The sequence below is a fragment of the Nothoprocta perdicaria genome, unplaced genomic scaffold (genome assembly GCF_003342845.1).
Source record: "Nothoprocta perdicaria isolate Ctin4 unplaced genomic scaffold, notPer1 scaffold_386, whole genome shotgun sequence".
Classification (NCBI taxonomy): Eukaryota; Metazoa; Chordata; class Aves; order Tinamiformes; family Tinamidae; genus Nothoprocta; species Nothoprocta perdicaria.
In genome coordinates this window covers 33,221-44,635 of record NW_020455628.1, presented here as the reverse complement: position 1 = coordinate 44,635, position 11,415 = coordinate 33,221, and the positions used below count along the sequence as shown (strand labels likewise).

At 44.2% G+C, this 11,415-nt stretch overlaps 1 protein-coding gene across 2 annotated transcripts; it reads left to right on the top strand.

The window, feature by feature from the left end:
• Positions 1-806: 806 nt before the first annotated feature.
• On the top strand, positions 807-6,230 carry LOC112952041 (homeobox protein NANOG-like). 2 transcript variants are annotated; one of them, XM_026044826.1, is made up of 5 exons: positions 807-859; positions 2,030-2,116; positions 2,665-2,933; positions 3,676-3,765; positions 4,159-6,230. In XM_026044826.1, the coding sequence occupies exons 2-5, from the start codon at positions 2,035-2,037 to the stop codon at positions 4,573-4,575; spliced, it is 858 nt and encodes a 285-aa protein (XP_025900611.1). In that variant the 5' UTR covers positions 807-859; positions 2,030-2,034; the 3' UTR covers positions 4,576-6,230. The 2 variants fall into 2 exon arrangements, with proteins under 2 accessions (XP_025900611.1, XP_025900610.1); XM_026044825.1 differs by lacking the exon at positions 807-859 and having other exon boundaries at positions 1,948-2,116.
• The last annotated feature ends 5,185 nt before the right edge of the window (positions 6,231-11,415 follow it).

Sequence of the window (11,415 nt, the reverse complement as noted above, 5' to 3'; positions counted from 1 at the left end):
AAGTAGGTAGAGCATGTTTTTATTGCCAAAAGACAATCTTCTATTTGAATAAAATGCAAGTGTTTTCATTTGTAAACACTTCCCCTTGTCCTGCATTCCTACAGCCTAGGTGTTGACACATTCATATTTTTCTCTGTTTTTACAATGGGCTGTTTTTGATGAGCTCATATAATACAAGCATCATCCAGATATCCTTGGAAGTTATAACAGACCATGAAGATTTATGACTATCACCTCCATATTCTACTGCATAAGCATTTTTTTTTTCCTACATCTGGCAAGGGATCTCTTTTAGCACACACATTAGCTAAGCCCACAATAGTAAGTAAACAGCTTAGAAGAAGCTGTGGCTGCCCAGGCCATTACTGCAGAAAATGAGTCCTAGACAGGCCTGAGGCACACCAGGTACCAACCCAGTGTGAGGATGGAGATAAGAACTTGGTGAAGGCTATGGTTCTATTCTTTAACCCTCGGTCCCACTTATAATTGCTTTCCCCTGCATTCCTAATTGTCTCCCTTTTGGGATCCTGGGCAGATTCTAAGTGAGAAAAAAAAATCATCATTAATTTGGAGGTCCAGCGTGGACCCAACATAGCGCCTCCAGGCAAACAGCACTGCAAAGCTTCTACTGGGAGCTTATAGAGTCATGTTCAGTAGCCACCCCTCCCCCACAGTGTCTCCTTTACAAGACACACTGGTGAGAGTGGGCCTAGGGACTAGCTGATATCACCTGGGGCTCATTTCTTATGATGACTCAGCTGGGGAGGAGAAGATATATGGATGCAAGGGAGGCCTGTCTCTGCAAGATTTTTTACAGGGCAATAGGGTTAGTGTTTACCCTCCTTTCTTTTGTTCACAGGTAGGTATCTGTTCCCCCCCCCCCCCCCTTCTCCCTTCCCACTGGGGGAGTGGGTGGGGAGGGAGAATCTTTGCAGTGTCACATGTTCTCTATTCTTCCTCTCCTCATTAAGCTACTACTTTTCTTGAAGAAAGTGGTATTTTTTTCTTCCTTCTTTAAATGGATAGTAAAATCTGGCTTTGAATGTTATCTTATGCAGTTGGCTTCCTTTTGAATCTGACTAGGTAATCTGTACCTTCTAAGTATCAAAAATAAGATATTTTTTGCAAGTTATTGTTTCTTCTAAGAACTACCTCCCCCACCTCCTCCAAAGAAAAATCACTGAGGAAAGAAGGTTGTTATTTCACTGTAACCTCCAAAACAGGCCTGCATCTGTCTCAATCTTGGGCTAGCTACTAGAGAATCTATTTGAAGAGCATCTTGTCTTTCTTTTGAACTTTATGCCCTGCAATACAGACACTTTCCTGGAGAGGTGTTCCCCCCTACCCCCCCCCCCCCCCCCCCCCCCCCCAGTCTGTATTCATTTGTGAGGAGGTGGAGTGCTTATCTGTTTGCGATGATGGTTGTGATCTGCAATGCAGGCCTGCATAGTCTTTGCATGCCCCGAGGGCAGGAGAGCCTCTAGGTTCCCCTCCATTCTTTGTGTTTGGGTGGGGAGCAGCGGGAGGGCGGAGGTGAGGAGGAAGAGTGTTAAACATGGACGTGATGGGTGGGGGGGAGTCGGGTCTGCCTAGCCTTGTCCAACTCACCAGACGACCCTGCTCTGGCGCTAAGGTGAGAAAAACGCTCTTCCCTCCACCCCTCAAGCAGAAGGGGCTGTGCCAGGGGTAATTCCTCCTTCGTGGCACCTGGAAGCCGACCTGGGAGGCCTGTGCCTCAGCCCTCCCCCACCCCCGAGCACCTCGCAGTCCCTCCCCTCCAATCAAGCGACTTTTAACATGACAATGGCCATGACAATCCCTTCTAGCCGAGGCCGGCCTGGGGAGGCCATAAAGCATCCCCCTCGCCTCCAGCTAATGGAGTAGGTGCGCTGGGGCTACCCGGAGCGGGCGTGTCGCTTGCCAGCTCGGCGCTGGGCGCTGCCGGCCATGAGTGCCCACCTGGCCCTGCCGCCCTACCCGCCCTACCCGGGCGCCGTGAGGTATGGCGACTATTACTGGCCCCCTCCAGGCAGCATGGACAGCGCCTCGGCGGAGGAGGTGCCCGCGGCAGACGCCCTGTCCTTCCCTGCGGCGGCGAAGACCCCTCGTCACACAGGTAGGAGCCCCCGGCCCACGGGGGAGCGAGACGGATGCGCTCGGACGGGGGAAGATGATGGCGCTGGCTTTGGAGGGCGAGAGGTCCGAGGCAAGAGCTCTGCTGGACACAGGGTGGTGAGCTCGGCCGTGTCCGTCCTGGCTGCCCCGAGGGCAGCCCGCGGGTCTCCTGTGGCCTCCGTGCTGTGAGGGCGGCCGTGAGCGCGGTCCCCGGGGCTCCGGTCGTCCCCGGGATGGCACCGGGACGGGGAGCGGGGTTCTGGGGCCCCTCTGTGCGGCCCCGGGGGGCATCCGTGTGGGCAGAGGGCAAACGACTTGAGACCCACTCGCAAAGGAGTCGGCCGCGATGTCTCTGTTCGCTTCCCCGTTAGGAGGGCACGAGTGCAGGAACGCGGCGCAGCAATGGGCCGTGCTGCCCACAGCGCATTGCACCTGGACTGCTAAATCCTAAATGCGAAACCCTAAATCGCTAAATGCGAAAACAGTCTGTTTTCTTGTTTTACCGTTGCTTGTTTTTCTGCTCACGTTGCTTATTTCCTTTCTCCTTAGACGCCTCTCCAACTTCCTCCAGCTCTGGAACCCTCATTCAGTACACCCCAGATTCTGCCACAAGCCCCACCACGGAAGACCCATCTCCACATCCCTCCTCTCAGAAGATCAAGGAGGAAGGTGAAGGTGGGGTGAAGAAGGCTAAGAGCCGTACAGCTTTCTCTCAGGAGCAGCTGCAGACCCTGCACCAGCGGTTTCAGAGCCAGAAGTACCTCAGCCCCCAGCAAATTCGGGAGCTGGGCTCAGCCCTGGGGCTCACTTACAAGCAGGTGAACATCTTGCTGTGAGCAGATGAGTTGCACCCCTGATCTGAAGTGATGTTATAAGCATAACCAAGATGGTTTGGGGTTTTGTTTTTCCTTTCTGGGATGCTAGACAGACAAGTTTCTCATTGTCTTATTTATGCCATTGTTTATGCAAGAGTGGTGGGTGTGAAAAGCTATGACTCAGTGCTACAACCAACATAAGAAAACTATCTGCTGCTGCATAGGTGTTTGAGAGTACATACAGGATCAGGGCTATGAGCAGAGTTGGTCCTATTCTGTAGATAAGTGTTGTCCCTGATAAATGGCAGGAAGGTGCTTACACTGCTGTAGACCTTTCTGAGTCAGAATGGCACCCTGCCTTTCTCCGTAGAAACAGAGTCACAGCACCTAGTGTGTGGTTCATTTCTGAGTCAGGACTTATCTTGACATAGTATTGAAATGTTGCTGCTGTACAAGCTGCATTTCTGTAGTTCTACTGCCTGTTTTGCCTTTCAGGCAAGGTTTTTGATGAATGATAATGAAGGATTCCTTTGTGATCTGAGCAGTAAGAAATGTTAATTTTTTTTTTTGTCTTGGCTCTGTGATTCTACCTCGTCCTGGTTCTGCTGCATATTATTGTGTACAAGATTAGGAGCCAAGCAGTTACTGTAGTATAACAGTAGGCCAAACATAATCAAGGTGTGTGGTAAGCTGTAAGCAAGAAAGATTTTCTAATGCTCTGTTTCCCCTCGTCCTGCTTTTCTAGGTGAAAACATGGTTTCAAAACCAACGGATGAAGTTTAAACGCTGTCAGAAGGAGAGTCAATGGGTGGAAAAAGGAACGTATCTACCACAGGTGAAAATTTCCCCTCAACAGTTAAAGCAGTTTTGTGGGGTGAGATTTCTAGTTAAACTAGATATCAAACTAAATAGCCAAAAGGCCTGCAAGGTTACTCTTAGTGGCTTAGTCCAGGGCTAAAAGATATGTTGTGCTAGGAATCAGGGACTTAAGGTCTTGTCCATCTATGCTATTACTAGTCTATAGTAAGGACAACCTGTGTGTGTGTATATATGTATGTGTATATATATATACACACAATATATATTTTTATATATAAAAATTACTGCTCCCATTTTTTGAAAGGAGGATGGGGGACAAGGGCAAGAACATGTCCAAAAGAATGGAATCAGTTAATGTGATGTAATGTGATGTTCTTCCTTACTTAATGCCCTTTACTTTCTCTCTTAGAATGGGTTTCATCAAGCTGCCTGTCTGGATATGACACCTACATTTCACCAGAGCTTTCCTGTTGGTGCAAGCAGAAACTTTCATGCTGTAACTAATGTCCACCAGGCTTACAGTAGTGGCCAGACATACGGGAATGGGCAGAGCCTGTACCCATTCATGGCTGTGGAGGATGATGGGTACTTTGGAAAAGGTGGGACAAGCTGCACTACCCAGCAAACCATGGGTTTATTAAGCCAACAGATGAACTTCTATCATGGCTACCCTACCAATGTGGATTATGCCAGCCTGGAGTCAGATGAGACCTACAGCTTCCAGAGCACCTCTGATGGCATTGCACAGTTCTCGGGGTCTCCCATACGGCATCAGTACCAGGCCCCCTGGCATCCCCTGGGGAGCCAGGACGGTTATGAGTCTTAGGTCCAAGTATTTTTTCCTTTCTCAGTATTCTCTCAATTTCTAGGGTCTTCATCCAGAGATCCAGTTTTGATTCCTTTCTTTTTCTTTCCCCCCTCTTTGTCCCTAACCCAGTTCTATTCATTTGTACAGCACAAAACCCTGCTGCCTTGGTCTTTTCTGAATAAGGGTATTTGTCTGTGCATAGCTGACATCTGGCAAGGGTGGCTTATATTGTCCGCTGTCCAAGCCCCACCTTTGCTGCCTCTTCAGCAGGTGATTTTTCCAGTCCTGGCCTTGGGTATCTTGCAGCAGAACTTTGCTCTAGAGGAGAATGTTCTGTGCTTCAGCATGTTTATGTTAAAAATGTACTGTGGTAGCACAGGTCATGCCTGCTGGTTTGTCTAATTTCTGTTGTGACTTCAGTCAGCTGGTAAATTCTTTATTTGGGTCCTTTCCTCTGTCACTAAAGAGCAAAATGAGATCATTTAATCTTGGACAACTTGATCCAAAGTTAATTTGGCTCTTCCTCCTAATGGGTGGGGTCAGTATCTGCCTGTCCTTGGCTGAGGGGAGGGAAGGAGCACAGGAAAAAAAGTGGGAGAGTGTAAGGCCCTTAGAAAACTTCCCTGTGGTGCCCAAAGCTGTTAACTTTATTTTTTGTGCCTGTTGGTGCATTCAAGGTGGTGTCTCTGGATTTGTTTTCTCTGGATATGTTCTCACACAGTTTAGATCTTCCCCTTCCACCTCTTGGTACCCTGGAGTGCTATTAGGGTACCCTAAGGAAGTGTGAGAAGTGTCTTAGGTCTAGCCATCCTTTGAGTGATGAGAACAGTTTGCATATCAGTACATGAAGGTCCCCTAGCACTTCACAAAGACAGCACCACTAGAATGCAGCTTTACCTGGGGTAAAGTGAAGCAGTTAAGGAAGATTTTGTTGTTTTGTGTTTAATGTTACTTAACCTGGAATCTGGATATAGAGGAAGAAAATCCTATTGGGTCCCAGTGAAGTCAGCATCCTAAGGGCTGGACCAGGATGGTTTCCTATTCCCTTGTTTTATCCCTGTTTTAAAGAGTGTAAGCTAGTAAGATTTTTATCCCTTTCCCAGAACTTAGTTGGGTATCTTTTATATTATTTTACTGAAAAGGGCACTGGCTACCTCATCTGATATCAGCGTGCAAATTCTGGATAAGTGTGGAGAGAAACCTATCTAGACAAGGTGAAGGAGAAATCCAATGATTTTTTTCAGTATTTTCTTGTAAGAGAACAATGATCCCTGACAGTATTGAGAAACTGGATTTCATATCCAACCTGTGTGTGAAACTGACTTTTTAATGGAATGTGGAGCTACAGATTCCTGTCTGCCACTGTCTAAGAATGTAAAATGAGGGTATGAGGTAGTGAAAGTGTAGATAGTTCTGTGGTAGGGCAGGTTTGTTGATGCACAATTCTTACTGCAATCCTCCCCTCTTAATACTTGCACAAGGATTGTGTATTGTAGTTGAACTTTGATTGCAAGTAAGTTTACCGTTGCTCTAGAATCATATTTTTCTGCAATATATTTTGTATATTTTTTGCAGTGATTTTGATTTGGTTTTTATTACTTTGTTTCTACTTAATGTTTTTACAAACGTGTCTGAACTGAAAATAAATGACACTATTTTAATGTTCAAAGTAACAGTATGGGTTGCTTGTATCCTTTATCAGAGAAGGAGAACGTTTGTGGGGTTTTTGGTGGTGTTTTGTTTTCAGAAGTTTGAGTATACCAAACCAATACCAAAAAAAAAAAGTGGAGAAATGGAGCCCAGTTGTGTTCCTCCCAGAAGTGGCATAGGTGTCAGACTTCCATGAGTCTTGTCTTTGATATGCAGGTGCGCTCCTTAATGCAATGTGCTCCCAAGGCAGGGTGAATTGCAGGGTGAATATACAGCCCTGTAAAATGCTTGCATTGGGCTTTGAACTGCAATTCTTCAAAATAACTGTTTGAATCAAGGAGAGGGGCTTAGCTGAGAAGATCACAGATGGTCAAGAAGTCCTGTGTCATATAAGAACGCAGCCCTGTGAGGGATTTCTATGCTACCCTACTGCACCTCAAATAGCAGCAGCTGTTTGAAGGTAGATAACTGAATTCTCCTGTCATACAGCTGTCTCATGCATTCAAATAAACATGTTTCCATCCTTGTTTTGTTCCAAGACTGCATTTCTTTGCTCTTAACAATTAAGGAACACTTAGATACTGAAACATGGGAAGTATTCACATTAGACCTGAGGCATAGCATTAGCAGTCAACTTAAACCCACCAATCCCTCTTTGTATGTGTGGAGTTTTGGCTGGCTATTGGCCGTTGGGTATATATTTGGTGGGGGGCAGGGGGTGCAGGGATAACAAACCCTATGGAATACGCCTGCAGTTCTTTTTGGGTATTCCATTAGTATTATGTCCATGGAAGCTGACTTGTGGTCCATATTCAAATACCAATGCTATTGTATCACCATAGCCAAACTCCTGCCTGTAGTGTCAACTGGTAGAAATAGTCTGCCCTTGTTAATTCTAGGTTCATTATATCAGGAAAATGTTTTTGTCTGGCCTGAAAATATAGCCTAATAGGTATTTGGATTATCACTAAGTATAGATAGCTGAACTGATACCTCAGCTTCTAAGTGCTATAGTCTTTTACTGTACAGAACCAGTTTATATGGGTGCATTACTCGGCTGTGCTAAGGCATGCCTGCTTTTCTCCTGCAGTGCTGTCATGCTGCATGTTCCAAAGGATGAATGTGTGTATTTCCAAAACTGTTTGCTCAGCCTTTGAGTTGGTGGTGGTTGGGCCTTTACAGGAAGAGGAAGTCTGAGGTATATGTGCATTGGCTGCAAACCTTGAATTGGAAGAAGTTATCTGGCCTACAACTGGGAAAATGTCAGGTCCATGTGTTTTTGTTTATTGCATAACAAATGCTCTCTCTTGATCTGTTGGGTTCTTGTGTTCTGGACTTAGGTTGGCTCAACTAAGTTTAACACTGAAAAAATCTAGATGAACTCTACACCTATAGAGATCCTAGCTACCAAAGCCTTGAATCCTTCATTTAAAATGAGTAGTTTCTACTTCTTAAAGAGAAAAAGAAAACAAACTTCTCTCCCTTCCCCTTTGTTTTAATTGCGAATGTCAGTTCTAAAGAAGTAGACAACATACACAGAACTTTACAGAAAGACTGTATGTATGCTTGTTACAGATCACCTCTTCTTTACTGGTTATGTTTCTCTTCCATATTTCTGCTGCTAGGATGAGCAGGTGAAGTGCAGGTATCCAGAGCACTACAGGAAGGTGCCCTTCTCTCAAAATAACCCTGCAATTGGGATATTTTGGCCTATGTGTTGTAGGAGAAGGCTCACAATAGCTTGTGCTACTGTACTGTGGGGAAACTGAGGTAGTCAAATATTTCTGCACAGGTACTTTATTTCTCTGGATTGTTCAGTCCTGTGTGCATGCAGTTTTGACAAGAACAGGTAAATGTAGAGCCCAAGGGAGCATGCAAAATAGCTGCTGGAATTCTGTCAAGTGTCCTGGGAAGAACTACTAGTAGGTCAGGAAGAGTTTCTGGCAGCTATGGAATGAAGTAGGGCTTGCCTCTTTCATGCTGCTGGAGCTTTTCTCTGTTATCTTGACATGTCTGAGTCATCTTCGCATATGAAACAGCTGCACAGGTAATCACAGCACTATTATCAAACTGGTGGAGACGCAACTAATCCCAAAAGATTTATGTTGTAAAGATGGTTCATACCAGTTCCTTAAAGGAAGAAAGCGCATGTCCACAAAAGCCTTTTCTTGCACCTGGGATACATTACACTCATGCCAGGGCTGCAGCTTGCTGTGTAAATGATTTCTGCACACCACAAACATGTCTCACCAGCAAACATTTTTCGGTGGTATAGCGCTATCTTTAGGCAGTATAAAACTTTCAGTATGATGATGGTTTATCCCCACATTTTATACAATGTAGCTTGCTGCAGGCCACACGGAGAACAAGAAATGAAGTTGCTTTCAACAGAAATTAGTTTGTCAATGCTGCAGATGTGATTCCAGTGGTGCAGCAAATTCTATCTAAATTGAATAACATAAATTTAGTACAAACTGTCAATATAGACCAATTTTTATTCTATAGGTAATGGCTCCCAGCCTTCGATGTCCCACAGGCAAAATACCAAGTGAGTGGTGTGGCGCAAGCAACTTCATTCCTTGCTATCAGTGTAGCCTGCAGCAATGTTTTACAAGGTACACGCTTTTCAGTGGTCCACAAGCAAGGACATACTGTTCCAGTCCAATGCAGATAAAAGATATGATCTTTACTTGAATAAACTCCCCACACAAGCATTTGTAAATGTTATATTTAGTTATCTAACTGCACCTTTTGACTCAAAGGCTGTTTTAGAATTTTTTTGGAAATTTTCCGTAAAACATTGCCACACATCTCATGCTTGGCTTACCCTCGGTGCCTAATAATGTCTTTGTTGATTTTGTGCAGTCAAAAGGCATAAGAGACCCAAACTGGTGGCACTAACATTAGAACAAAAAAACAAACAAACAATAGCAACAGCAAAACTGCTTGTTTTTCTTGTACTGGGCATTTTGTTTTCATTTCTTGAATTTTTAAGAGTGCCTCTTGAATTTTTAAGAGTGCCATGAGTTATTTGTAGCCTGTTTCTGTAATCCTAAGTTTAAGAAGTAATTTCTCACTGTTAACAGAAAACCAGCTGCACACATGCAGAGTGTGCCTCCAGCAGCTGGGATTTATCCGGGTCAGAGAATCTCTTAAAAAGCTGGAATATCAAAACTGCTTCTACCTTAGGTGAACCTCAAGGTCACTCCAAGCCTCTGCTAGATAGTGAGGAAAGACCATAAAAGAAAGCAAGTCTTGTGTGTTCCTCTCTGGCTACCTGTGGCAAAGCGACTGCCAGTGTCAGGAGCTGCATTCCTGCTATTGTTACACAGAGCAGCAGGAATGCAGCTCCTGATACAGGCAGACTTCAAAGGACTCCTTTCCTGGAAATTGCTTACTTGCCTGTTTGAACTGTTTCAAGCTTTTCGTCTCCAGAACCATTTATGGCTGTAAGTTCTGTTCTTGAATGATGACCTCTAGGAAAAACTATTTTATGGGACTCCTGAGGAAACTGCAAGAGTTGGCAGTCTTACATAATTTTGCTGAAAGTCAGCAGTGTGGTTATCACAGCTGTCACTATTTGCCACTAGAATTGCTCCTGCAAGCCAGACCAGAGGCATCACACCAAAAATTCTAACTGCCCCAAAGCATTATTGAAAGTATAGGACACAGCCTTTCCCCTTCCAGAGAGGTATGAATGTATGCCTCCTTGCCGACCAGGGCCGGCTGCAGTCTCACCTTCCTCTCTTCCACTTTTGACGGGATGGTATGGAAGACTTCCATTTCATAAGCAGGTGAGTACCAGCAGGTAGGCTCGAAAGAGTTGAAAAACCTCCTCATACTAGTCTGAGAGCCCTGATAATTGCTACTATTGTAATCCACCTTCTGATGTTAATCAGGACCTTAAGGGTGCTTTATAACTAATTCAGTGCATCCCCACCCTCTGATGGGGCAGGGGTTGCAAAATGTTAAGTGGTTACTGGGACTAGGACAAGTGTTTGTGTGCATGTGCTTTAAAATTGGTCCAAAATGTCTCATTTTTTTTTTCTTCAAATCTATACAATTTTTACACTGCAGCTCTATAAACAAAACAGTTGTACAACCAAAGAACTGGTAGCTGCATGAGGAATGCGGTAGAAGCAAACAGCAGTGGTACATGTGGAAAAGTAGACATCTTTAGCAGTATAACACCAATGCTTCTTACTCCTTCAGTCTGAGATATACCTGCACCAATTGTCTTCATTTTATATCCATCTTTTTAACCATGAGAGCTGCTTCATTGCAATAAGACAATGTAATTGATATCATTAAGGAGTCGGATAGCCCATGACTCAAGGGATCTGGGCCAAACTATTAAATACACTTGGACACATATATCTATGTGTTTAGACACATATGTGATATTAAGGTTAGAAATGATGATAGATCTGTGTTTTGGTCTCATCCCAGTACTACATATTGATAGTTAGAAGAAAATCTCTGTCCCTAGTTTCAGCATTAAATTAGTAATAACAATAGAATATGGATGCTATGCTTATTTACTTTCCATCTGAGTTTCATGTAGCAATGCCCTGTTACAGTGGCAGAAAAATACATAATCCAAATGAAAGAAATGGTTTGCCAAATTAAATGCATTTTTAGGTTTTGTCAAATGGAGACATAGAAACATACAGCTTAGAAGAAAGAGCCTGATTGTCATTTCCTTCCTTATAAGATCATCTCACAAGCTCACATCACAAAAGCTGCTTGTCACATTTCCCTTAATATGCTCTACATCAATTCCATTTGCAGCTTCATCAGATGAGTGCCTGGCATGTGACAATAACTTCTCCAATTCAGTGAAAGATATGTGACAAGCACCTCTCCTTACAGTCCATTTTTTTTCTCCTTTTTTTTTATGTATATATATACACAGCTTTACTGCAATATTTATATATGAGATTCCTAAAGGAATCTGTGCCTACTCTGAGCCAGGCTATGAGGCCCATAATTTAGAAGTTCCCCTTGCATAAACTAGTTAGCCAGACCACAGGTCTTGCTGTAAGAGAACTTGATTGTATGTGCCAATAAAGAAGGTTGTGTGTTCGTGATGCCCCTGAGTCAGAGAGCACATGAATAATGGAAAATAAGAATAAGATTTGACTCCCAGATACCCAAGACCACCACATCCACAATATTTAGGAATGATAGAGATTTTCCATTCCACAT

Bases quoted from the DNA above. Each gene is read 5' to 3' on its own strand.
- LOC112952041 (XM_026044825.1), top strand. From the start codon at position 1,948: ATGAGTGCCCACCTGGCCCTGCCGCCCTACCCGCCCTACCCGGGCGCC. The intron at 2,117-2,664 runs GTAGGAGCCCCC...CTTTCTCCTTAG, and splicing joins GAAGACCCCTCGTCACACAG to ACGCCTCTCCAACTTCCTCC. The intron at 3,766-4,158 runs GTGAAAATTTCC...TTTCTCTCTTAG, and splicing joins AAGGAACGTATCTACCACAG to AATGGGTTTCATCAAGCTGC.